Source organism: Marmota marmota, unplaced genomic scaffold (assembly GCF_001458135.2).
Source record: "Marmota marmota marmota unplaced genomic scaffold, marMar, whole genome shotgun sequence".
NCBI lineage: Eukaryota > Metazoa > Chordata > Mammalia > Rodentia > Sciuridae > Marmota > Marmota marmota.
In genome coordinates, this window is record NW_025999899.1 from 2,521,440 (window position 1) to 2,548,774 (window position 27,335).

Genomic DNA, 27,335 nt, shown 5'->3' on the forward strand with positions numbered 1-27,335 from the left:
CCCCCGCAATAACCACACATACTTTCTTGTTGGCTGTTAGCTGTTGGCTATTCCCAGAGAAGGGTGGTACCACATTCCTTGATTTGTGGCTCCCGTCTCCATCTTTTAAGCCAGCAGTGGCAGATCATGTCCTTCTAATGTTGCATTTCTCTGACCAACTCCTCTGCTTCCCTCTTTTACTTTTAAGAACTCATGTGATTAGAAAGATTGGGCCTTCCTGGATAGCCCAGGATACTCTCCTCATCACAAGGCCTTTAAACTTAATCACATTTGCAGAGGGCTTTTTGCCATGTAAGGTGTATGTTCACAGAGTTCTGGGATTAGACATAGAAATCTTTGGGGAGCTGTTATTCTGCCTACCACTGCCTGCCACGCTACCTTAATAAAAATCAGTGGCTTTTGACAGATGGGAATGAAACATTTTATCTTGGGTGTTCAGTGTGTGAAGAAACATTAAACTTCTGGGAAGAATTAAGCCATAGCCTTTCATGAAAATGATAGCTCTTTTCTGTGAAGTTCTCTGAACTCTGCCATTGGCACTTGTGCCCTAATGAACTGTCTGCTTTTCTGCCATGGTCCTTAATTGTCCTCGGTACTGTTTATGTCTGTTCTGTAATCTTTTTAGTTCTCTGCTCTCTGTAAGCATGTGCCTTGAGGAGGCCTGGTAGATGTTTATGAATGAATTGAATTTGGAAGTAAGCCGTATCATAGCACCAAAATTTGACATTGGTCTAAGAGATGATATTTAGGGATCTAGGTGGGAGAAGTTAAAATATATTAAATTATACCATCTGAGTGCTGATTTACAAGCTTTTCTGTGCAGCTCCCTGGGAAGCTAAATGAAGTGGATCATAATGGAGATCTTGCATTAGATCTAGCCCTTTCACGACGACTAGAGAGTATTGCTACCACGCTGGTTAGTCATAAAGCTGATGTGGACATGGTAGACAAGAATGGCTGGAGCTTGTTACATAAAGGAATCCAAAGAGGTAAGGTGAAATCTATTTGATATTTTTCTTTGCAGGCAGTTTTCTTTTTATTCATATGGTTTTTGAAGACTCCCTGACTCAGTTCCAAAAATTCCCAAGGCATCTTGAGTCTGTATTTGCAGGCTACAAGACTTAGAATTTGATTTGAGTAAAAGGAGGGATTGAAGAACTGTTACCCAGGCCTTGTTAGTTTGGCTGTTCATAGGACTGACAGGGCCTGAGGGAGGAGGTTAGAAAGGTGGCTTTTGAGAAGTACCTTTTACTTGTAAGCAGTTGATACATTTACTTGTTCAACATTATCACATTCTCCAGAAATTATGATAGAAAGTCTTTACTTTTGTATCCTAGCATGAACATAAGAAAAATACCAAAACCAGGAAAACTTAAAAACTTTTTTTTCTTTTTGTACTGGGGATTGAACTCTGGGGCACTCAACCACTGAGCCACATCCCCAGCCCTATTTTGTATTTTATTTAGAGACAGGGTCTCACTGTTCAGTGGCTTGCCATTGCTGAAGTTGGCTTTGAACTCATGATCCTCCTGTCTCAGCCTCCGGAGCCTAAAAACTTATTTTGGGGAATCAGTGTTTTATCTTTCACAGACTTTCACATAGCAAAATGATTAAGATTTGTTTTGTTCTAGCAATGTTATTTTGAGTATATTATCAGTAGTGAGATAATGGGGAAATGGTAGGATTACAATCAGAACTTTTTTTTTTGAATATTTATTTTTTAGTTATAGGTGGATGCAATATCTTTATTTTATTTTTATGTGGTGGTGAGGATCGTACTAGGTGAGAGCTCTACCTCTGAGCCCCAGCCCACAATCAGAACATTTTAATCTTATTTTTTCCCCTAGTACTGGTTATCAAAGCCAGGGCCTCTTGCTTGCTTGGCAAGTGCTCCACCACTGCCCCTGTCCTGAATTAACTTTTTTTTGGTACTGGGGATTGAACCCAGAGATGCTTAACACTGAACACTTCTCTAGCCCTTTTTTGTATTTTTTTAGAGACAGGGTCTCACTAAGTTAATTAGGGCCTTGCTAAGTTGCTGAAGCTGGCCTCAAACTTGTGATCCTCCTACCTTAGGCTCCTGAATTAACTTTTTAAGTGGGAAAATTGGACTTATTTTTTTTAACATATCCTTATTAATTAATTAATATGTTCCAAGTGGATGCTGCCCAACTTTACTTGGCTGTGGTCATTTTTGACAGAGAATCTATGGAGAGATGAAAGCTTTTTAAAATGTCAAAAGCCACCCGGTACTGTAGTGCATGCTTGTAATCCCCAGTGACTCAGGAGGCTGAGGTGGGAGGATTGAAAGTTTGAGGTAGCCTCAGCAATTTAGCAAGGCCCCAAGCAACTCATCAGGACCCTCTCTCAAAATAAAGAATAAAAAGGGTTGGGATGTGGTTCAGTGGTTAAGCACCCCTGGGTTCAATCCTCCATACCAAAAAAAAAAAAAAAAGTCAGAAGCTTTAATTTTGTAGAGTGATAGTTGGCTTGACAGAAGAACTTTGCTGTGGCTACTTTTTTGTTGTTTCCCTATGGACAGCAAAGACAGGATATACTGATTTCACCACAGTGTGTGTTTTGTGTGTTGCTGTGGATTTAACCCATAAACCTTGTGCATGCTGGGCAAGTGCTGTACTTCTGAGCTACATCCTAGCCCTTTTTTATTTTTATTTTGAGACAGGGCCTTATTAAGTTTCCTAGGCTGGCCTCAAACTTGTGATTGTCCTGCCTCAGCCTCCTGAGTCACTGGGATTACAGGCGTGTGCCACTGTGCTTGGCTTCACCACATCTTACTCATGTGCATTTTAGCTTTCTCTTCATGCATTATGAAAATATTGTCCCTGCTGTGTTTTTGTCATGTTGCTCCTTGTTGGTGGAATATATGGTGCTTTGTGAGCAAAGGTTTTAAAATAAATATCCTCCTAAGCCATGTATTAGAGTGTTGAGCTTGTTGGCTGGTAGAGAGGGAAATTTTGCTATTTATTGGGTAGGGAAATCCTTAGAGTGAGTCAGTTTTAAAAGCAGATGCATTTTCCCTAAGCATCACTGTGCACTATGCAGAGCCGTTGGGTGCTTGGTTCTGGGTATGTGTTGAGTGGAAAAAGTTTTCACCACATAGGGAATTGCTCTTTCCCATACTGTTTAGTATGTGGGATGTTTATTTTGGAAACAAATATACTTGTTGCTTTAAAAAAAAAATCTGAAAATTATATTCCTTTCCTCTCAAGGAGTTTAATCATATGTTTGATGAAAAAACATCTATGAGTTATTCAATATTTTGGTGATTGCTTAGTTACATGAACTGCCAAGAATTGTTTTTAGATGTTTGATGCTTGTTTTCAGATGATTTAATCTTCCATTCTGAATTTATGAATTGTCTGCAAATTTGTGGATATAATAAACTAGATTGTTGTTTTCAAGTGTGGCATGGTGTGGTGGGCAGACTACTGTCTTTGGACCTTGGATGTACCAGGGTTTGAATTCTCTCACCTGTTTATGCCGTGGACAGACATTTGACCATACTGAGTTTTCTTTTCCTCATTTGCAAATTGGAAATCATTTCTGCTTTATTGTGTTGTTGGGAACATGAGAGACAGTGTTAAGTAGTGCACTTAGCACAGTGACTACTACTTGACTGGTAGGATCAACATGGTGGCTTTTACATTTGCCATAACCAGATTCAATTTCTGTAGGAATTTTTTTTACTTGACCTTGATATCAGTCTTTTGACCTGCCTAAATGATTAAATTGAGTAATAGACTTAAGTTAGCTGTTAAACCTTCTTTAAATTTATTATAAGAGGAACAAAGGGTGGTCTTTAATATGTGACATCTAAGTCTAGTTCTGGACACATGTTATAATCTATAAACAAAATAGTGATCATCCTACTAACTAGGTGTACTAGTCTGTTAGAAGAATGCAATAGGCAGGCAATGTCTTCAGGTGAGTTCACAGGAGGCACATGTATGACCCCTGGTAGCCATCTCCTTTGATTAGCCTGATCTAGGCAAGGAGATGAATCGTTGCTTTCATTAAAAAAATCTCGTTCCTCTTCTACTTTTTAAACTGCAATAGCCAATATCAATCAATGGATTTCTTAAATAGGGATCCAGTTATTTGTAGTAAATTTGAAAACAGTGGCACTAACTGGGACAGTATGAAATATGGTTTTATTAATTGAATAATAAAAGTTACTGGCTGTTTCCTGAACAATTGTATATGGATTGTTAAAAACTTAACTTTTTTGTTAGGAATTTTTTTTTTTTGGGGGGGGGGTGGTTACTAGGAACTCAGGGGCACTCGACCATTGAGCCACAGCCCCAGTCCTATTTTGTATTTTATTTTGAGACAGGGTCTCACTGAGTTGCTTAGCGCCTCTCTGTTGCTAAGGGTGGATTTGAACTCGTGATCCTCCTGCCACAGCCTTCCAGGCCACTGGCATTATAGGTGTGTGCCACCATGCCTGTTCCAGGGTCTGTGTTTTATAAATCAATAGTGGATATGAAAACACATGAAGTAGGTATCTCCTTTCCTTTTAGGAGCTAATTGGTGCCACCTGGAGGGCACTGAGAGAAACAGTTGCTCCCACCTAACTAGGAGGAATGCCTAAAAACACTTGCTCCTAGGTTTTCTGTTCATTAATTCTTTGTTATTCTTGCCTTATTTTCTTAAGAAACAAATTTGACATATAGCCAATATTTTTTTTGTCTTTAAATTATAAAAGGAATTAAATCCAAGGAAGATTGAACTTTAATCTTAAAATATAATTATATGATCTTTGTCATCCTCCAAGTGAACTTGACAAGTATACTTTACCTGGTTTTTTAACAACTAATTTTAATATTTAATTGCCACTTGTCAAATTGCTTAGTTGTGAATTCAGACATGTATTTGTGTAACCTATCTAGAGTCATCTTTCCTTTATTGGTATCTGACAAAAGTATTTTCACAGTTGTATGCTTTTTGGGGTGTGGGTACTACGGATTGAACCCAGTAGTGCTTTACCACAGAGTCACATCATTCACCCTTTTTAATTTTAAGACAGAGTCTCACTAAGTTGACTAGAGTCTTGCTAAGTTGCTAAGGGCTGAGGCTGGCCTCAAACTTGCAGTCCTTTTGCCCCAGCCTCCCAAGCCACTTGATTACAAGTGTACATTATTGTACCTGGCCACAATTGTATACTTTTAATATCTTTAGATAAATTTAATTCTTGGCCTCTTGTCAATATATTAAGGTAAGTTTTTTTCCCCTCCATACAAAAGTGTTAAGGCAAAGGAAAGAATTTTCATTTTTACAACCAGTTAATTTACCATGTGAAAGTTTTATAAATAATAATTTATGCAGATTCTCTGTTCAAATATTCAGTAGTAAACTTCTTGGTAAGACTGTTCTGTTTGCATGAAATGAGAACTAAAAGAAAAGACTTCTTTAAAAATTTTTTTTTAAACTTCTTTTTTTAGTTGTTGATAGATCTTCATTTTATTTATTTATATATGGTGCTGAGAATTGAACCCAGTGCCTCACACATGCCTGGCAAGTGCACTACTGCTGAACCACAGCCCCAGCCCCAAGAAAAAACTTTTTATAGTAATAAATCAGACATGTGCAAGTACAGCAGATTGGAGCTGAGTACTACTTAGGTTTAGATTGTGGTCAGTCAACAAAGTAGAGAGAGAGAAATTGTGCTGGGGAGGAATCTCAGAAGCCCTTTTTGAGAAATGACCAGAAGAAGCCTTTGAAAATTAGAAGCTTGGTTTTCTTAGATAATGAAGGGGATATTATGGTGAGGAGGCAGGACAGATGATCACAAGTAATAAAAAATTGGACCGAGAGGCCTATTGAATTAAGGTATATAACTCCATAGTCTTGATGATGAGTTTCCACTTAGAGGTATCTCAAGAGATTTCTTCAGACTTACCTACTTGTCCTTCTTTTTTGTCTGCAGTTATAGATTGCTGCCTTTTGAGGAAACATTGACCAGAATAGCTCACCCTGAATGTTGATATATGTTACTTTGTCTAATCTTATTTCTTTTCAAGGAGATCTCTTTGCTTCTACTTTCCTTATTAAGAATGGGGCCCTTGTTAATGCTGCTACATTGGGTGCCCAAGAGACACCATTACACCTTGTGGCATTGTACAGTTCAAAGAAACATTCAACAGATGTGATGTCTGAGATGGCACAGATTGCAGAGGCCCTCCTACAGGCTGGTGCCAATCCCAACATGCAGGATAGCAAGGGCAGGTAAGTTGGAAACTGAGAGATGATAACCTTAGCACAAATCCAAGAAGGGTATTTTATGGTTCTCCATAATTGGCAAACATGGTATTTGGCATTATTGAATATGATGTTTATTGAAATCATAAATGTTTATTTGTTCTGCAAATGAATGTCATGACTAAGACCAGAGAGAGGCATTTGTGGAAAACATTTCCATCCTGATTAACAGAAGTCTTTGAATTTCTCAGCAATTTTTGTCATCTTCATGATGGAAGGAACTAGACTGGTTATCTAGTCACCTCTTCCAAGGGGAGCTTCTTTAGCATTTCTTGGAGTTGCTTGGATAGTTGGAAGAAGAAGAGCACACTAATTCAAGGCAATCTTTTATTTCTGTGAGGTCTAATTGTTAGCAAGTCCCTATTTTAAACCCAATTCTGCCTTATAAAGAGACAACTCTTTATCTGCACAGCTTGCTGTCTTCTGCTGCAGCATAGCCCTTCATGTATTTGCCAGTACTTGTGTTCCCTTTGGCTTTTCCTAGGACTTAGTGAAGGATTCCTTGTGGTTCAGAATCTCAGAAAGGGCCGCTTTGGGGACAGCAGTGTGGGAGGCTCTAAAGGTCGATAATAAAGCCACCTACATCACAAGCCACAGGTGGGACCCACCTATCATCGTAGCAGCTCAGTATTTTATTTTTATTTTTTACCTTTGAAAACCCTCAGAAGAAATAAGAAAAGATTTCAGTGAAGTGTCATTGTCAAAATAGGAAAATGGATTAGGATAGGTGAAGTACTTTAAAGTATAATAGATCTCAATGAAATCTTAATATCATGTGATAATTATCTTATTCCCTCCCAAAATTGCATCCTTTATGCCCCCTGTAGATTTTTTCCCCCATCTAACTGCAGTGAACTTTGGTAATCTTTCCATCTCCAGTGTTGGGTGCCCTTTCTGCAGTGGCAATCTCCTTTAGGTCACTTCAGTGCTAAATAAAAGCACTGAGGAGGGATCAGATGCCACTTTAATCAGTTTTTTAGGGAGGATGGGGGGATACTGGAAATGGAACTCAGGGGCACTCAACCACTGAGCCACATCCCCAGCCCTATTTTGTATTTTATTTAGAGACAGGATCTCACAACTGAGTTGCTTAACACCTTGCTTTTGCTGAGGCTGGCTTTGAACTCGAGATCCTCCTACCTTAGCCTCCCGAGCTGCTGGGATTACAGGCATGTGCCACCATGCCTGGCTTTAAGCAGTTCTTTTATTTTTTTTTTCTCAATATTTTTTAGTTGTAGGTGGACACAATACCTTTATTTATTTATCTTTATGAGGATTGAACCCAGTACCTCACCTGTGCTAGGCGAGTGTTCTACCACTGAGCCCCAGCCCCTTCCTTAATCAGTTCTCATCTGTTACTACTCCGGTGTTTAACAGAAGATTATGGAGAAGGAAGAAAAGTTTTTTCTCCCCCCAGAATAAGTAAGGGAAAATAAGCAGACTTATGATAGAAATTGCTGAAGTAGTCAGTATTAAATTAGAGAATATTTGATATCTTTTTCTTTAATTGCTTTTGTCATTTTCTGGTCACTAAATAAATGATAACATAAAAAAGTTCACTTTCATATTTTGATTATTGGTCATGATTTTGGAAAACTGTTGCAGAAACATAGAATTTCTTGTGAATGATTATTCTGCCTAGGAGTCTAGTCACTTATGCTGTGAGTAGTCCTGAATTAGGACTGTCTTAAATTGACCTCTTTTTATCCTACAGGACTCCTTTACACCTGTCCATCACCGCCAGGAATGAATATGTGTTCAATCAGCTGCTGCAGTGTAAACAGTACGTAGGGCGACATGGAGAAATGAAAAAGCAGTTGTGAGGGTGGGATTGTGAGTGAAAAATTCTTTTAAAATGTCTTTTAGTGTTAAGATTTTTTTTTTTTTTTAAACTGGGGATTGAACTCAACCACTGAGCAACATCCCAATCCCTTTTTCATTTTTTATTTTGAGACAGGGTCTTACTAAGTTACTTAGGGTCTTGCTAAGTTACTGAGATTAGTCTCGAATTTGTAATCCTCCTGCCTCAGCCTCCTGAGCCACTGGGATTTACAGGCATGCACCATTACACCCAGCAGTATTATAAATCTTAATAAGTAAAAGAAAAATAAAATTTTATTATTCAAAAAGTATACAAAGACTAATAAGACTGTTGGCAGTACAGAGTGTCTGAAGATTATACTTATCTTTCTTCACATTGCTTTCTTATTTCAGGTTAGATTTAGAGCTAAAAGACCATGAAGGCAGCACAGCTTTGTGGCTGGCAGTACAGTACATCACTGTATCTTCGGATGCGTCTGTAAACCCCTTTGAAGACCTCCCTGTGGTAAATGGGACTTCATTTGATGAAAACAGCTTTGCAGCCAGACTCATTCAGCGTGGCAGCAACACTGATGCACCTGATACCATGACAGGTACAGAATAGTAGATCCCTGAAAGTTGATGCTGAAGTTAGGGGCTCTGTGGAATATCTTATAATTGTTTTTAACAAAATGGCCTACTATTAGGAAAATTATTTTATACTTAATTTTAAATAAAAGTGCAGGTTGTAATTTTTTTTCTTATACTTCAGTTTAGACAAACATCAAATTAAATCTTACAAACTGAAATACTTTGTTTATTATTTCTGGAACTGGGATTGAACCCAGGGTTGTTCTACCACTGAATTTATACCCCCACCCTTTTTAAATTGTATTTTGAGGCAAGGTCTAGGTTGCCCAGGATGGCACTGAACTTGTGATCCTCCTGCCTTCGCCTCCTGAGTAGGTAGGATTACTGACGTGCAGCACTGTATGCAGCAAAAGTGGCTGCTTTCTTATATTTGCATATATATTCAATCTTTTGAGATGTTGTTTTGATTAAAGTATATGAAGATAATACATCTTTCACACAGATATGTAGTGAAGGGATTTGTATTTTAAATATCCATGAAATTCAGTATTTTGTTATGTTGAAATCCATGTCTCATTTGTCTTCTGAATGCATCTTTTTCATTGGGAAAAATTGGTTCACTGAGTTATGCAGATCTTCAAAATGTTCATACATTTCAGAATTATGTTTAATCTGTATCACCAATTATCTTATCAGAGAAGTCTTAGTATTGAGACAGTATTAAATTTAGGATTGCCAAGAAAAGTTTTCACAGATTTTTAGTTTTATCATTGGGTACTAATATTGTCGATGGTTTTTCTTTTTCTTTTTCTTTTTTTTTTTTTTTTTTTTTTTTTGTCTGTTCTTTGTCAGTTGTTCAATTTCAAGAAAATGTCTACCAGATACTCATATTTGAATAACAGTAGTGTATTAATCAGTCTTTCTTTTGGGTGAAAATACTGTTGCATGAGAAAAGCCAGTAGTTCAGCCCATAAGTTAGTGCCATAAATGCTTTTCCTCCAGACAACATTATACTTTGATATGTAGCAAAAGTATCTTTATGTGTACTTTTAATTTTGTCAATATAGAAGTTTTGAGACATATTCAGTTGAAATTTCAAAAATTTAATAATTTATATTGATGTAAAAGGATCATCCTGAGTGAAACTGGCTCTTTTTTAAAATCTACTAATACACTTTGATGCTACTGTGTTGATTTTTGCTAAAGCTCTCCAATTTGACTCACTATTGCTCTCATAATATCTGTGCAAATGCCAATAGTGAAGAAAAAGTAAGTAGGGGTATTATAGTTTTGACCTAGTGGTTCCTCTGAAGACTCTCAGGAACCCCAGAATCCATAAGCCATACTCAGAGAACCAGAGTTTGAATTTTTACATTTCCTTGATCTGGCTAAATAAAACAGGGATATTTTAAGGGGAAGAATTCCATATATTTCATGTTGAATACTAGCAGTGTAGAAGGTACAGGTAGTTGCCACTAAAAAAGAGAATTGACTTCTACCTGAAAAAAAAAAAGATGAATGTTAAATAGCCCTTTATTAAAAAAAATTAGTACTTAAAGATCAGAAGCTGGAGGTATAGCTCAGGTAGATTAGAAAACATGTTTAGCATGCATGAGGCCCTGGGTTCATTCCCCTGAACCAAAATAAATAAGTAAAGGTCAAATGAAATCACTATTCTAGGTGACATAAAAACTAAAGCAGTAGTTCTATAGGACAAGGACTTCAGGAAAAACTATATTTTAGATTGATAACTTCTGGAAATTTATAGCTTTAATCTAAAAAGATGCATTGGTTATTGGCCATAATTTTACTGTTTTTCAATTTAATCACATTGTGTCATAGTACGGCATGTAAGAGATTGGTTCTTTGGTAAAAACAAAACAAAACAAAACAAAACAACTTTGTACTGGAGGTTGAACCCAGGAGTATTCTCTGCCACTGAGCTACATCCCCAGCCCTCTTTATTACAGTTTGAGACAAGATCTCACTAAGTTCCCCAGGCTGACCTTGTGATCTTTCTGCCTTAGCCTCCTAAATAGCTGAAATTACAAGCATTTGCTATCATGTCCAGCTGTTTTTAAGACTGCCTCCGCCCCCAACCGATGTTTAAGATTCTTTTAGAACAAGTTTTTATAAGAGTTTGACATATTTGAAAATAATGTATACTTTTAAAATTGTAGGATGCAGGATTTTCTGTGTGAGTCACAGCAAAGTTGTTCATTATTCTATTGAAATCTTACACATACTTATTAACTTTAGGACTGCTTGGTCTATCGGTTTTATTGCTTTCTTTTCTTTTCTCTTTTTCTTTTGTGGCTCTGGGCATTTAACCCAGATCTCACACTTGCTAAGCAAGTGCTCTGCCACTGAGCTACACCCCAGCCCCTGATCTGTCACTTACTGAGAGGTATATTATGTTTTTTTTTTTGCTAGTTCTGTCAGTTTTACATTGTATATTTTGGGTTTTAGTTGTTAAATACATAAAAGCTCAAGATTATGATCTTTCCTATTGATTTGTTCCATTTTTTATTTTACATGGAATAACCTTAGTCCATTGGTTTTCAATAGTACAGTAATATTTAGTAGTCACAAGTTATCTTTGTTCTAACTGTAAGACTTGGGTAGATAGGAATGACTGCAAATGTAAAAATGTGAATCTTCATTTAAGAGTCTAGATTAAGATGATTATCAACTAGAGGTGGAATCACTTTCTCTTAAGAGAAAAGGAAAACTGCTTTGTCTCATTTTTTAACCTTATTTTTAGTCCTGGTTAATTTGGGGGGAGGGTTTCTAATAGCATAGTTATAGAATGGGAGATTTTATGTTCATTTTTAGGAACAGATTTTAAAAGAGTAAAAACACTATTCTGGGTCTAAAATCATTTTGAGGATTTTTTTTTTTATCTCTCATTAAGATTTTACTTGGAAAAGGGTGGAAATGCTAATTAAATTATTTCTAAGTCAAGAATAGGCATAGCTAAGGCCCTGGGAATAAGACTGAAGTGTTTAAGGGGCATTTTCTAGCAGAACTTCAGTATGCATTGTTTTTGAAATAGTCATCTAGTCCAGTGCTTTTTACCAGGGACAGTTCCACCGTCTCACCACCTTGCTCCAGGATATTGGGCAATATCTAGACACAATTTTGGTTGACACATGAAATTCAGGGGTCCTACCTTACATCTCTAATGCGTAGAAGCTAATGATACGGGTACACTTTGTATTACATGCAGGGAAGGCTCTAGAACAAAGAATTATCCTATCCAAAACGTTAGTAGCACCACTGTTGAAAAACCTTGCTAATCCAACCCCGTTGAGGAGACATAACTTAGCACTGGTCCTAAGCAGTGGCTAGTGGGAAACCCGGGAAGAACAGATGTTCCAGCCCAAGGTCTTCCCTGTGTTTGTGTCCCCATAAAGATAATGCATATAAGGACTTAAATGATACCTAGTATATAGTGTAGACTGGTCAGTAGTATGATAATGGTAGAGAAAGCAGGGTGTTATGCAATGTGGAATTTGACCTCATTTCTGTGCAAATAGAAGAATGAATATACCCATTTTCTTCTAGGAAATTGTTTACTGCAGCGGGCAGCTGGAGCAGGAAATGAGGCAGCAGCACTTTTCCTGGCGACCAATGGTGCCCATGTCAACCACAAAAACAAGTGGGTAAGTGTGACAAGGGTGGGAAAATGGTTTTGGTCTGTGAAAGAAACAATAATGATAAATGTGTAGGAAAAATGAAACAAGATTCTTTATGCCCATTGTAGTGGCGCACACCTGTAATCCCAGTGGCTGGAGGGGTGCTGAGACAGGAGGATCTCACGTTCAAAGCCAGCCTCTGCAACAGTGAGGCACTAAGCAACTCAGTGAGACCCTGTTTCTAAATAAAAAAATACAACTAGGGCTAGGATGTGGTTCAGTAGTTGGAGTGTTGCTACATTTAATCCTCAGTACCAAAAAAAAAAAAAATATTATTCAATTTTTGTGAAAATTATATATGCAGATTGTTAAAAAAGATAAAACAGATTATTTTATGTATTCTTAAATATTGGCTGTTTGGTTCATTCAGCAACCATTTAAGTATTTATTGTGTGTATCAGGCCCCGAATTAGATACTGTGGACTTTATTTTCTAATAGAAAGTAGCAACATGCACACACAAACCTACTGTAATAGGATCTTGATTCTTTGTAACACTTTGCATTTGCCGGGGTTCTTCTATGTGGTTGTTGATTTAGTCCCAAGCTAATAAGGTAGACTGTATAGTAATTCCCCTTATAAGTGGAAAATTCAAGAAGTAAACAATTCATAAGTTTTAAATTGTGCACCATTCTGAATAGCATAATGAAATCTTGGCACTGTCTTACTCCATCATGCCCAGAATGTGAATCATCTGTTTACCCAGTATATCCATTCTGTATATGCTTCTGATCCATTAGTCACTTAGTAGCTGTGTAAGTTATATCAGCTGTCATAGTATCATTGTGCTTGTGTTCTAACAGCCCTTAATGTATATGTTCAAGTAACGTAATGGGGTGTCACAATGCCTAAATCATTTATCTTACTTCATCTCATTACATAGGCATTATATCATCTATATTATCACAAAAAAGATGATAAAGAACAAAAGATATTTTGAGAAAGACCACATTTGCATAACTATATAATATATTGTTATAATGTCTTATTTTATTATTAGTTACTATTTCCTTTTGTGCCTAATTTTTAAGTTAAACTTTATCCTAAATACATATGTATAAGAAAAAACATAGTATATGTAAGGTTTGTTACTATTTGTGGTTTTAAGCATCTTCTGAGAGTAGTTATAAAACATATCCCCTATGGACAAGGGTGGCTACTAAACAGAGTTGTGGTTAAAAGTGTGACTTTTGGGGTTGAACATTACTAAGTTTATCAGCTTTTCCATTTCTTAGTCTTAAGCAAGTTACTTAAACATTCTGAGCTTCAGTTTCCTAATTTATAAAATTGAATTAATCCTGATGTGGGGATGATAAAAATAAATGATATAGCATATATTACATAATATCTGGAATGTTCAATCCTAAGTGATAGTTGTTTTACTTTATTATTTTCAGACTGAGAGGGATGTGCTTACCTTTGACATCTACTTTGTAAGAGTTTTCAGGTTATTACCCCTTTAAATTCTTAAAAATGTACCTAGAAGCAGCATGTATTATTAGGATTGCAGAAACATTTTTCATATCTATACATCCCTTAATTCATGGTGAAGGACCTTGAGGTTTTGAGGGGTTAAGTGACTCATAAATATTGGAGCCAGTATTAAGACCCAGATACTAAGAAATATAGTCATCCTCTTTTGACAGTATTGGACAAAGCAGTAAGTGATAAAGCATGGTATCCAAGACATTCCAAAGTATCTTGGGAGCACAGGGGCAAGGGCAGTGTTGTCCTTTCCTCCATTAAATCTCAACTGTTTACACACATGGCCTACACTTCAATTGAAATCATTGAATGTACTTATACTCACTGGAAGCTGGTTTCTTTTGTTTTGTTTTTCCAGTGCTAGGGATCAAACCCATGGCACTGTACCTGCTAGACAAGTATTCTACCCCTGAGCTCTGTCCTGTATTTTTGAGGTCTGCCTCTCATTTCTCTCACCCTTTCAGAAACTTTGCTTCTACCATTGTATGGCTCTGTCTCTAATTGGCTATCTCTCTTCTATTATTAATTTTTCTCACTGTTCATTCTGATAGTAGAGAGATATGCTGTGTCTTCTAACTTTAAAAAAATCCTCCCAGGAGACCACATTGTCTACCAGCTCTTGATCTCCTTCATAGCAAAACTAGGTGAAACCTAAAATGTTCAGATATAGGGGAGACCTGATGTGAAAGTAAGAGAGAGTCACAATAGAGAAAGCCCTGGCGTGCTGATTTAAAAGCATTTGGGCTTTATGTAGAGGAGATCCCAAAGGGGTTTTGGGCAGGAGAACAATATGATCATTTTAGAGTTGAGAGAGCTGCCTGGGATGGCTACCATGGTGAGTGTGCCATTGATTCCAGGCCTGAGACAGGTAGGAATCATCTACAATGACTTGTCCTGACCCCTCTTATTGGGTTTAGATCCAAAGTGATAAGTTTCAGAGAAATTGCAGAATTATAGTCACCAGGCCATGCCTTCTTACGGCTCCCAGAAGCAAGGATGAGAGAGGTATTAAAACTGTCTTGGGGGCTCTGGTTGTAGCTCAGTAGTGGAGCTCTTGCCTCGAAAGTGTGAGGCACTGGGTTCGATCCTTAGCACCATATAAAAATAAAAGAAATAAAGGTATTGTGTTCACCTACAACTAAAAATAATTTTTAAAAATTGTCTTGGTATACCCTTGAAAAGAAAGAGGGTGCTGGTTAGGAGGAGGAGGGACTGGCATGGAGGGAGTACATTCTACTGCAGTTGTTGAATTCTTTCTAAGCATTTAGTCAGGGATAGCTAGTGGGCAGTGGAAAAACTGGATGTAAAAACAAGGCTGGAGACCTGGGTTTGTAGAAGCCTTGGGAGTAGGAAAGCACACCTGGTAAGAATATTTAGGAAGAACGGCTGGACAGGAGGTAGTCTAAGGAGGAGGATAGACCTGGTGGCTCTCAGCACAATTGTAGTGAAGTTTTTTAGTGTGGGAGGTGCATGTGGGTCAAGGAGTGAGAGTGCTTAATTTTCCTTATCTTCCACAGATAAAGTAGAGGTCTGACAGATAAAGTCTTAAGCTGGAAAGTCAAGAGGTAGCAATAACAAAACATTAGTTAGAAACATGGAGATTATAAATGCCCAAATGAAAGAGTTAAAAGTGGTTTCCTCTGGGAAAAGAGAATTTTGAGAGAAAAAGGGAATAGGATCTTACTATTTTTCACAAAATGTCTCTTTCCATGATGATAACTGTGATAAGAGCAAGGTACAGAGCAATATATTCGTTTTATTTCTGTTAGTTTGGGTTCAAAAAACTCTACTAAGTATATGCCTATATACACACACACACAAACATATACACACACACTCATCTACATTTGCCCATTTTTCCTTATGAATATTCTGCCACTGGAGAGAAATGTGAAACTAGTAATAATAGTTCCATTAGAAGATACTTGGGTGTTGGGTACTGGTGTGAGAAGAGACATCTTTTTACTGTGTTAAAAAATGGATGAAGAAGGTCTTGATCAGAGTTCAGGTGGTATTGATACAAACAGGTTAAAGAAGCAGGGTGTAATGGGGAGTTAAAGACAGTGATGTCAAACTGTTAATACAGCTAATGAGACTCTTCTGTTTTCTACAGTGTTTATTTTGGTGACACTTGGTGATAGTTTGCTAATGTAGTTTTATAGCAAGCATATATTATTTTTATGCTTAAAACATCATTATGGAAATAGAGTGAAAGATGGTTAAGGAGGTGAAGATGGTAATAGGAGATGAAGAAGATTGGAAGCCAGGGTATTTGGAAGATGATTGGGAAGATATAGGGGAAAGGGAATCAAAGTCACAGAATTCGCAACAGGAGGGGTGGGAGGGAAACGGAAAGGGCAGGGGATTAGCAGGAGCGGTGGAATGTGATGGATATCATTATCCAAAGTACATGTATGAAGACTCGAATTGGGTGTCAACATACTTTATATATAAACAGATATGAAAAATTGTGGTGTATATGTGTAATAAGAATTGTAATGCAAAAAAAAGTACATGTATAAAGGCATGAATTGGCGTGAACATACTCTATTTACAAAGATATGAAAAATTGTACTCTATATGTGTAATAAGAACTGTAATGCATTCCGCTGTCAGGTATCTAAAAAAAAATAAAAGCAATTAAAAAAAAAGTAGCGACAGGATAAGCCAGTGGCAGACTGGGCATGAGCCAACTCACATCTGGTGACCATATGAACCAAGGATTGTGGCTGGCATTGAGGACTAGAGTTTCAGCACTTATTCTATCTTTATCCCTTTGTGAATAGAACCCCTAGCCAGCAGGTACTCAGATTTGGGCCATTTGTTTGTGTTCAGGGAGAAACCCCATTGCACACAGCTTGCCGGCACGGCCTGGCCAACCTCACAGCAGAGCTCCTGCAGCAAGGTGCCAACCCAAACCTGCAGACAGAGGAGGCTCTGCCTTTGCCAAAGGAGGTCACATCCCTAACCAGCTCCATGGACAATGTGTATCTGCAGACGCCGCTTCACATGGCAATTGCTTATAATCACCCAGATGTGGTATCTGTCATCCTGGAGCAGAAAGGTAAGTAGGAGGGAATTCTGCCCATCAGTTTGACCTAGCAGACAGCAGTTTGGAGTAGTTAATTTACAGAGTTGATGTTTGCTCTTTTGGTGATTTTTTTATAGCCAGTTTCTTACTAGAAACATCCTTTCAGGTTAGACTACATCAGTTTATAGTCTGTCTCTTGACTATCCTCTTTCCCTATGTATATATTCAGGATGTTCACCTGGCAGGTTAAGATGTGAGAACAGGTGACTCTGCTCTCCCTTGTTCTGGGGTGGTTTTCTAAGCCATTTTAGTGTAAGCCAAGCAAAGCTTTGCTTTGGCATGAACACTGTCTTTGAGAATTCTGTTGTGGTTTCCTGTGAGTTAGTCAACACTCTGTGTCTCTGAGCCTCCCTGGAGGTGACCCATGAGAGAGGAACCAGAAAAAGGGACCAAGGAAGCCCCTTGCAGGAGACTTGCTTCCTCAAAAAGTCCTCGGTTTTTCTTTTTCCTGTCTTGAAGTTTGTTTTACTCTTGCCTAGTTCTTCAAAAGTCCAGCACTTTTTAGCATTGTGCTTCTGAAAGGAAGCAAGATCTTAGGTAGAATGTTCTTTTTTCTTGATCTTTTGAAGGAGTTGAAAGATTGTAGGAATTAAATATGAGGAAAACATTGTCAAGACATTGTTTCAACCCTCTTTCTAGTAATCATGTAATTGATGTGTGTCTCTATAGTGGAGTCAGTTTTCAAAAGAGTTAGTGTTTCAATATTTTTTAAAAATTCATTTCCCTTGTAAACTTTGATCCAAAATATAAGATTTTAGTCTTCCACTCCCCACAAGAGAATAACAGTGATCATATTATAGCCAGCTAGTCAGTTTGAAACTGAACTTTTATTCTTTTGAATGATTTAAATGTGATCCATGGGATAGTGAAATCAAGTGTGCTTTTCCTTTTCAAATAATTTAGCCAATGCTCTTCATGCCACCAACAACTTGCAAATTATTCCGGACTTCAGCCTCAAGGATTCCCGGGACCAGACTGTGCTGGGCCTGGCATTGTGGACTGGTAAGGTGGTTCTAGAGAGTATTGATGTCTAAAGACATACGTCAGAAGAGTAGGTGGGTGAATGGGGTGAGGAGGAGTGAAGCTAATCATTTGGTGGTAAAGTAACCTCTGTTTGGGTTAAGCTTATGATGTCCAGTGGGAAACTAATGACTTTGAAAAGTTGAAAGGGAATGTTTATTGTAGTAAGATGAGGAAGTGGGAAAAGCTCAACATGAGTTAATCAGGATTTGTTTGTTTCCCAGGCATGCATACCATTGCAGCCCAGCTGCTGGGCTCCGGGGCTTCCATCAATGACACCATGTCAGATGGGCAAACCTTGTTGCACATGGCCATACAGCGGCAGGATAGCAAGAGTGCACTCTTTCTCCTGGAGCATCAGGCAGATATAAATGTCAGGTGGGACTCTCTGCTGTAATACTGAGGTCATATTTAACTGAGATGGTGCAAATATGCCTTGGTTGTACAAAATATTCTTATTACTTATTAAAGGAAGGGAAACAGCAGTTCTAAAAAAGTACAAATGTAAGGTTATAAACTGAATATAATTTACTGATACAAGTGGAACTGAACTTTGATCTTTTTTTGTTTCTTTTAATATTTATTTTTTAGTTGTAGTTGGATATAATATCTTTAATTAATTAAAGATAGTAATTAAATTAAATTTATTTATTTTTATGTGGTGCTGAGGATCAAACCCAGGGCCTTGCCTGTGCTAGGTGAGTGCTCTACTGCCGAGCCACAACCCCAGCCCGCTGAACTTTGATCTTGTTGGAACCTCAGGACCAGTGCACAATATTGTACAACTATCATTATAAAGAACAATCTGAAAATTGTTTTGTTTTGTTTTGTTCCGAGGATTAAACCCAGGGTCGATTAACAATTGAGCCACATTCCTATCCCTTTTTATTTTTTATTTTGAGACAGGGTCTCACTGGTTGCTTATAGCTTTTGCTCAGTTGCTGAGGCTGACTTTGAACTTGCTATACTCCTACTTCAGCCTCCTGAGTCACTGGAATTACAGGTGTGTACCACCACACCTGGCTCAAAATCAGTTCTTAGAATTTCAGTTATGAAGAATGTCCCAACAAATAAACTACAAACAAGGCTTAAGAGAGAAAAACACAGACTTAAATTTTTAGTGTGATTGCTTTTTTCAGAGGAATTTTTCTTTATCCCCAATATCAAGTGACTCTGAATGACTGAGAGTGGGGCAAAGAAGTGGTTTCTGGTTTTTCATTTTGTTTTTGGTATCCGGGATTGAACCCAGGGGTGCTTAACTATTGAGCCACATCCCCAGTTGTTTTTTTATATTTTATCTAGAGACAAGGTCTCGCTAAATTATTGAGGCTATCTTTGAACTTGTGATCCTCCTGCCTCAGCCTCCCCAGCTGGTGTGTGCTACAGGGTCTCATGCAAAGAAATTGGTGGTTGGAGTGGCATTTGTTTTATTGGCATTTTAGTAAGATGCTGTTAGACTGGGATTGTAACTTAGTGGTAGAGCATTTGCCTAACATGTATGAGACCCTGGGTTTGATTCCTAAGCACCACCACCAAAAAATAAAAGTAGTGGCTTACCTCTGTGATCCCAGTACCTCAGGAGGCTGAGGCAGGAGGATCTCAAGTTCAAGACCAACCTCAACAAACTTTGTGAAACCCTGTCTCAAAATAAAGAAAAAACAAACAAAAACAAATTAAAACACAAAAAAGAAAGTGCTAGAGATGTAGCTCAATGGTAAAGCACCACTGAATCAATCCCTAGTACCAAAAAAAAAAAAAAAAGTTGGTCAGTTATTATCAGGGTGTAATAGGGTGACACTTTCTAAATGTGTCTCTGTGTGTGTGTGTGTGTGTGTGCTAAAAAGCAATCAGAATAGATACTACTGAGAGGTTTAATTTCTCTGAGAAAATTCTAATGACCATGAATGAAGTATGTTTAAGGGATGTAGTGAAGTCTGGACTCTGGAGTGCCCAGGAGGTCACTCTTTTTCTTTTGACTCTAGCTACAAATATTAGTTTTGGTTTTGGTGTGCATGTTCCAGCAGGACTCAGGATGGGGAGACAGCCCTTCAGCTGGCCATCAGAAATCAGCTTCCGCTCGTAGTTGATGCCATATGCACCCGAGGAGCTGACATGTCCGTTTCAGACGAGAAAGGGAACCCCCCACTGTGGCTTGCGTTGGCAAATAATTTGGAAGACATTGCATCCACTCTGGTGAGACAAGCACAACATTAGTTTTGGCTTACAGATGGGACTATTGTGTCAGGAATGGATTTGGTGCCTATATAGTGATCACAGGAGCAAGAGATCTGCCAAGTACTAACAGATTAAGGACGAGGACAAGCAATTGAAAGTCACATTAAAGAAATTTTCAGCATGGTCTTGGCCAACACTTTTGTTTGTAAGCTGACTTTACTAAGAAAACCACTCAGAAGCAAAAAATTGTAGGGATTTCTTCAGTGTCTTCTATGGTATCAATTTGGTATGGACTCCCCTCACTAAATTTTCAAATCTCAGGTTTGTCTTCCTATTTACAAGACCAGCCCCCAAAGTGTAGGTAAACCTTGTCATTTCTCCTTAGTTCTCTGAAGGGCCTGCAGTGCGACATGAAGGCATTTTGCACTTAGGATATATACCTATTATTATTGTGATTACCTGTTAATTACAGGTATACTATATGTGTTGCTGGGGGCTTTTGAGTACCTGTGTGAGCAGGTACCTGTGTTTTCTCTACCTTCTACCACACAGCTCTAGAGGCACTAATTAAACATGTTTATATTTCCCAGACCACAGAGCAGATTTTAACCAGTGTTTGTAAAACTAATGATTAATACAGACTAAAGTAATTATCAACCACATCTTACCTGGAAAATGGATCTAATGCTGTACATATAGCTCAGGTTTGACAATACATTTTTTACTTTTGCTTGATGATATTTATAAGAAATCTCATATTTTTCTGCAGGTCAGACATGGTTGTGATGCCACATGCTGGGGTCCAGGACCTAGCGGTTGCCTCCAAACACTTCTGCACAGAGCTATTGATGAAAACAATGAGTCCACTGCCTGCTTTCTTATTCGCAGGTCTGTGGTGCCCAAGTATCTCTTGAATCTTTTTATCCGGCTTCTTGCAAACTGCCTCTTATGTTAATCTACCTCCAGTCTCGACTAATTTATAGTTAAGACTTGACTTTCATAGTTCAGACTGTCAGAGAGTCAGCCAACTCTAGTCAACCAAGGGTTGGGCTCACTTGAGGAGAGGGGCCCACATGCCAGGATTTAAAACTCTAAAAGCTGAGGCAGCATATGTTTTGGGAGTTGCATATCTCTTGGGGAACTTATAATGATTCTAATGCCCATGTTGCCTCAAGACCCATTGCAAAAGAATCTGTGGCAGTTGCATCCACACCCTAATGTTTGAGGCCAGGAACAGGATAGCACACTGGCAGTAGCAGCTTTTTGGTAGATTGGGTGAGGCTGCTGCTTTCCATTCATCAACATGCCTGTAGATGAGGTGGAAGCCTTTTGTTTCCCCCTTTCTTTCAGTGGCTGTGATGTGAATAGTCCCAGACAGCCAGGTGCTAATGGAGAAGGAGAGGAAGAAGCCAGGGATGGGCAGACTCCCTTGCATTTGGCAGCTTCCTGGGGACTGGAAGAGACTGTGCAGTGTCTTCTGGAATTTGGTGCCAATGTAAATGCACAGGTAGGTATTTCTCCTTTCCAGGGAAATAGAGATAACTGCACAGTTAGGGAAATTGCATCTTATGGGATGGGAAAGGCCCTTGCAGGTTGCCTGTAAGAGGTCTTTACTGTACCACGAAGAAGGATTTAGTATTGTTACCAGCATCCTAGGCCAGAGCCTGACTTTAGTGGTCCCAGCAGACCAGGTCCGGTCACTTGCCGAAAACATCCAGTAGAAAAGGAAATGGTGAAAAGCAGGGGAAAAAAATTAATCAGAGCTGGGCGTGGTGACGCAATACTGTAATCCATGTGGCTCAGGAAGCAGAGTCAGGAGGATTGTGAGTTCAAAGCTAGCCTCAGCAGTTTAGAGAGGCACTAAGCAACTCAGTGAGACCCTGCCTCTAATAAAATACAAAATAGGGCTGGGGATGTGGCTCAGTGGTTGAGTGCCCCTGAGTTCAATCCTTAGTACCCTTCTCCCCAAAATTTAAATCAGTATAACCATATTGGGAAGGCTTAAGTGAGCTCCAGCATATGAGCCCCCTTTTTTCCCTAATATTTTAACTATCTATCTATCTATCTATTTATTTTCAGCCCTGTTTTCAGTTTGGATTTTGGTTTTTGAATATATATTTTTTAGTTGTAGATGGACATAGTGCATCTATTTTATTTATTTTTATGTGGTGTTGAGGATCAAACCAGTGCCTCACACATAGTAGGCCAGCATTCTACCACTGAGCCACAACCCCAGCCCCTGTTTTTCAGGTTGTTGATAGAAGCTTTAGGGTTAATAGAGAAAGGGTTTGGGCAGGGTGTGAAAGGTATGCATAATTAAGCAGTCTTGGTCCACTGTGGTCTGACTGATCATTCTTTCAGTTCTGGTTCTGTGAAATGGATGGAGAAGTCTTTTTCGCTTGGGGTGCTTCATAGAGACCTGTGATCTGGAAGCAGGCAATTCAGTTCCCATGGAGTGATTTGCTCCTGCTGTTTCTGGAAGGTGCAGGACATGGACTAAAGATTTCTAGGTGCCATTCCAGAACTGAAAACTGGTTGCCACAATCTTGCCTCAATCTTGAAGAGGTACGAGATAGGTTAAGTAAATTTAGAGCAAATAAGCTTTGTATTACTAGCTTTTAGTTGAACACTCTTTAAATGCTTAACATTTGTACACGAAGAGATGAGCATTGTGACAAAGTTTAATATAGGAGACAGATACAAAATGAAAGCACAGGGGCTGGGGTTGTGGCTCAGTGCTAGAGTGCTTTCCTAGAATGTATGAAACACTGGGTTTGATTCTCAGCACTGCATCTAAGTAAATGAATAAAATAAAGGTTCATCAATAACTAAAAAATATATATATACATATATATATATACACATATAAATAAATAGATAAATAATGGCTCATATATATATATGAAGCACCGCAAGCGAAAAAGACTTCCCCATCCATTTCACAGCACCAGAACTGAGAGAATGATCAGTCAGACCACAGTGGACCAAGACTGCATAATTATATATTTTATATATATAAAATCAAAGCACAGATGCCAAACTTTATCTTGCTTTTATTTAGCCATTGAGCATCTGCAGGCCTAAGTAATGAGTCGCTTCTTTTAGTAGAAGCAGGCTTTCTATGTCCCTGTTTAGTATGACAGATGACTTTCTCTGATTCATACAGTCAGTCTAGTAATTATAATGATTCCAGGTTAAGGCTTTTCTTCTCTGTGCCTTTGTCCTTATTACAGCATGAGAAAAGTTTTGTTTTTTTTCCTCCATTGTTCCACGACTCCTACTTCCCATTAGTTACAGATTTCCACAGAGAGCTGAGTATTGTGTTTAGTGTAATGTTCCTTGATGCACTTCAGTATTCTGGCCTACGAAAGTTTATATCTGATACCCCATAGCCAGATAAGGAATATTAGTATATCTTGGAGGTGAGAATGAATGCAAATCTTGTAAAACAAATGTTTGTGCTAGGCCCACTATTGCCACTGGATGCATGGTGTAGCAGGAAGTGGCAATTAGTCATTCCTTTGTTTGGCCTCATTAAAACCTGATTGCAAGCTGGGTGTGGTGGTGCATGCCTGTAATCCTAGTGATTTGGGAATCCTAGGAAGATCACAAGTCAGCAACTTAGCGAGGCCCTAAGCAACTGAGGGACACCCTGTCTCAAAAAATAAAAAGGGCTGGAGATATGGCTCAATGGTAAAGCATCCCTGTGTTCAATCCTCAGTGCAAAAAAATAGTTGATTGCAAACACAGGATGGTAGTGTTTATTCTTATAACTGAATTTCTATCTAAAAATTATCTCCCTTCATATTTTTCCTTTTATCTTTCAACTGGACATTGCAATCTGTGCTTTGTTCTCATAGGATGCAGAAGGCAGAACACCTGTCCATGTGGCCATCAGCAACCAACACAGTGTCATCATTCAGTTGTTGATTTCTCACCCTGATATCCACTTGAATGTACGAGACAGGCAAGGGCTGACCCCATTTGCCTGTGCCATGACTTACAAGAACAACAAGGCAGCTGAGGCCATTCTAAAACGAGAGTCTGGAGCTGCTGAGCAGGTGAGTGACTGACACCCCCATTTTTACCAGCAGAACCTCTTACATGAAGACAAAACAAATGTCACCTACTAAACAGAGCTCTTCTATATAAAGTCATTTGTTTTGGAATTATCCTCCACTTTCTGAAAACTTGACCATTCAGATGTCCTGTGAGTGCCAGATGAAAAGTGATATGACCATTCTGCTCTGTATGTTAGCCACATGATGATGTACTCTTAGGTGGAAGTGGGAGCTTGCTGGGTCTAGTGATAGGAATTCTGTGGTGTGTACATCGATTTCATTCTCTGCTTTGGCTGGTGTGTTAACTGCTTTAATGATGAATGTTTTAGAAGGACTTTTGTATTCCTTGCACAGGATCTGTGCTAATCTCTGTATTGCTCCAATTTTAGTATATATGCTGCTGAAGCAAGCACTAAAAAAATGATTTAAATTGAATTTGAGGAGCTTGTATTTTGATGTTGAACAAATTTCTAAGTGTTTTAGAAGAGTTAAATTGTTACTCAGCATAGCTGGCCCAGTTGTCCTTGTCTTTGTGGCTCTTTATCAGCTGCTAAATCTGGATGGTGACTTGTTGACCTACAAAGAGTGGGTGGAAAATGACAGTAAACATGGATCTGAGGCGGGAGCTTGAATGGGTTTGTCAGTCAGTCCCTCTGATACCCTACTCTCCAGCCAGCTTGGAGAATACTGCCAGGATTTACAAATAGCCATTTATGAAGGTGAAATGGAGATGTGGAACCTGAATGAAATTCAGTCCTAGTGTGGTGAAGATTGTTGCTTGGTATTTCAGGCTTCTGTACATCACCTTTCTTCAGCATTTTCGTAAGTGAGACTGCATTGCTAGGTGTTAACCTCACACTCACTCAGATAGTGTAAAATGTTCATGAGCGGAGAAAGTTGTCTCACATTTCCTCTCCATCTACTATGGAACTAGTACTGTTTGTCCAAGTCCTTTGCAGATATGTTGCTTGTTACATCAGCACGTGCTGTGGACATTTGTGTGTGAGGTAATTATGTGTGGAGCATGTGGTGTCTCTCTCACTTCCACCTGAGCACTCATACTAATGACAGTTCCTGTAACTGCAGTGTATGGTATGGTTTGATTTGAGTGAGGTGTCTGCTTTACATTAGTGGGTCAAAGTCCATGACATTATATTGGCTTCCTCTGTCATTGTGTTTCACCTATAGAAACTTGCTCCAAATTTCCAAACCCTGTGTTTGACTCTGTAGGGGTCAAGCTGGGACTGGGGATGTGGCTCAGTAGTGGCATGCATGAGGCCCTGGGTTCAATCTGTAGCACCACACACACACTCTCACATATACAAAATCAAGGGTCAAGCTGGCATTCTAGCTGTGGTGTTAGGACACTGGGTGCTTGGTTTAGCCAAAGCGAAAAGATTCCCAGAATTGGTCTCTACCTTTGTCTCAATCTGAGCACCCCAATATTTTGGTAACTTCCTTTCTCTTTCCTTCAGTTTGTCTCTTTCTTAGCTTCCAATGCCTAGTTCCTGCTGCAGGAGGATGCCGGAACAGCTTGGATCAATGCAGTGGCTTCCTTCCCCTGACCACTTGAATGTGACCATGCACATGTGGTTATGTGCACAGATGCATAAAGTGGGTCTGTTGTGGGGTGTAGGGCTGGAGGTGGCATTTAGTGTTGGTTTTTTGGGAGGGAACTTCTGAAGGACTACATCATGACGCTCCAGTTATTAGCACAGCTTGCAGAAGCTCAGGAGGCACTCTTAAAAGGGAGTCTACTAATATTTTGGTTCCTACTTATTGCCTTAGGTGGATAACAAGGGCCGGAATTTTCTTCACGTGGCAGTTCAGAACTCTGATATTGAAAGTGTCCTGTTCTTGATCAGTGTCCAGGCTAATGTGAATTCCAGAGTCCAGGATGCTTCCAAGTTGACTCCTTTGCATCTTGCTGTCCAAGCAGGCTCAGAGATTATTGTTCGCAATTTGGTAAGTGACACAGAAATATTGTTGCATGTTTCCACTCCCCTGGGTTTCTTCAGTTGTCATCCTGACCTCACACCCCTACACCCCATCCTCTAGGCACCTTCTTTAAAAGCTCTCTTAACTCAAACACATTTCAAGTTGTAACGATTTTCTAAAAAGTGTTTTTCAAAAACAAAAACACCCCAGATGGAACATGAGTGAGGCCTTGAGGGCCAGTAGGATTTGGATAGCTGAGGCAGGGTGGGAGAAGAAAGGGAGTGGAGGTCATTTAAGTGCCATCTCTTTTAATTTTCAAAACTACAGAGGGGTATAGGAAATTTTTTTTATGTTTTATGAAGGAGAAAATTTAGGTTCAGAAAACCCCTCCAAGGCCATCAGCTAGTTGTGTAGCTGGGAATTTAGTTATTCCTGTTTGACCTAAAAGTCTGCAACATGATGCCTGGCATGGGAACAGTCTGAGCAAAGATGTGGAAACTGGAAAGTATATGTGGTGCTTTTTTTTTTTTTGGTTTTGTTTGTTTGGTACTGAGGATTAGACCCAGGGTTATTTAAACACAGAGCTATATTCCTAGCCCTTTTTATTTTTTATTTTGAAATAAAAATTTGAAATTTTATTCAAAATAAAAAGGGCCTAATGCAGTTGCTTAGGGCCTTACCAAGTTGCTGAGTCTGGCTTTGAACTTGTGATCCTCCTGCCTCAGCCTCCTGAGCTGCTGGGATTACAGACATGTGCCACAGTGCCCAGTTACATTTTATATAGGAAAGCTGGGTTGAAATTTGAGTAGAGAGTTGAAAGAAATTTGAAGTGGCAAGAAGAGACCAGATTGTGGAGCATCAATTACAAACCAAGACCTTTATTTGCAAGCAATGAAGAAACCACACTAAGTGTTGGAGCTGAAAGAATGTTCCCAAGCCGAGATAGAGCTTCATGTCACTTGGCCTGGTCTTCAAGAGGTAGTTGTCCCTGATGCCTCCCATCAGCCCCAGGTGTACACTGCAGAACTGGCCACAAGAACACTTGGCCAGCCTTTGGTGCTATGGTGTTTTGTTTTTGAAAAGCACTTTTTAGAAAAGCTTTATAACTTGATATGTATTTGAGTTGAGAGAGCTTTTAGAGAAGGTGCCAAGTGGGTACGGTGTACGGGTGTGGGGCAAGATGACCCGTGAAGAGACC

At 38.9% G+C, this 27,335-nt stretch overlaps 1 protein-coding gene and 1 non-coding gene across 6 annotated transcripts in view; one reads left to right on the plus strand and one right to left on the minus strand.

The window, feature by feature from the left end:
• Positions 1-27,335, plus strand: part of Ankfy1 (ankyrin repeat and FYVE domain containing 1) — a 92,218-nt gene that overhangs the window by 52,796 nt on the left and 12,087 nt on the right. For 3 of the 5 annotated variants that reach the window (XM_015505939.2, XM_048798400.1, XM_015505941.2), the window contains 13 exons: positions 824-989; positions 6,042-6,246; positions 7,994-8,062; positions 8,494-8,693; positions 12,238-12,335; positions 16,688-16,916; positions 17,847-17,945; positions 18,188-18,341; positions 19,985-20,156; positions 20,908-21,026; positions 21,489-21,645; positions 23,999-24,199; positions 25,988-26,164. In XM_015505939.2, coding sequence (XP_015361425.1) covers positions 824-989; positions 6,042-6,246; positions 7,994-8,062; positions 8,494-8,693; positions 12,238-12,335; positions 16,688-16,916; positions 17,847-17,945; positions 18,188-18,341; positions 19,985-20,156; positions 20,908-21,026; positions 21,489-21,645; positions 23,999-24,199; positions 25,988-26,164 — 2,046 coding nt within the window. The remainder of the gene's footprint in view (positions 1-823; positions 990-6,041; positions 6,247-7,993; positions 8,063-8,493; positions 8,694-12,237; positions 12,336-16,687; positions 16,917-17,846; positions 17,946-18,187; positions 18,342-19,984; positions 20,157-20,907; positions 21,027-21,488; positions 21,646-23,998; positions 24,200-25,987; positions 26,165-27,335) is intronic. The other 2 variants (XM_015505940.2, XM_048798401.1) reach the window with 1 other exon arrangement.
• On the minus strand, positions 24,509-24,612 carry LOC125615149. The gene has a single exon (XR_007345705.1). It is a non-coding gene; the product is annotated as a U6 spliceosomal RNA (small nuclear RNA).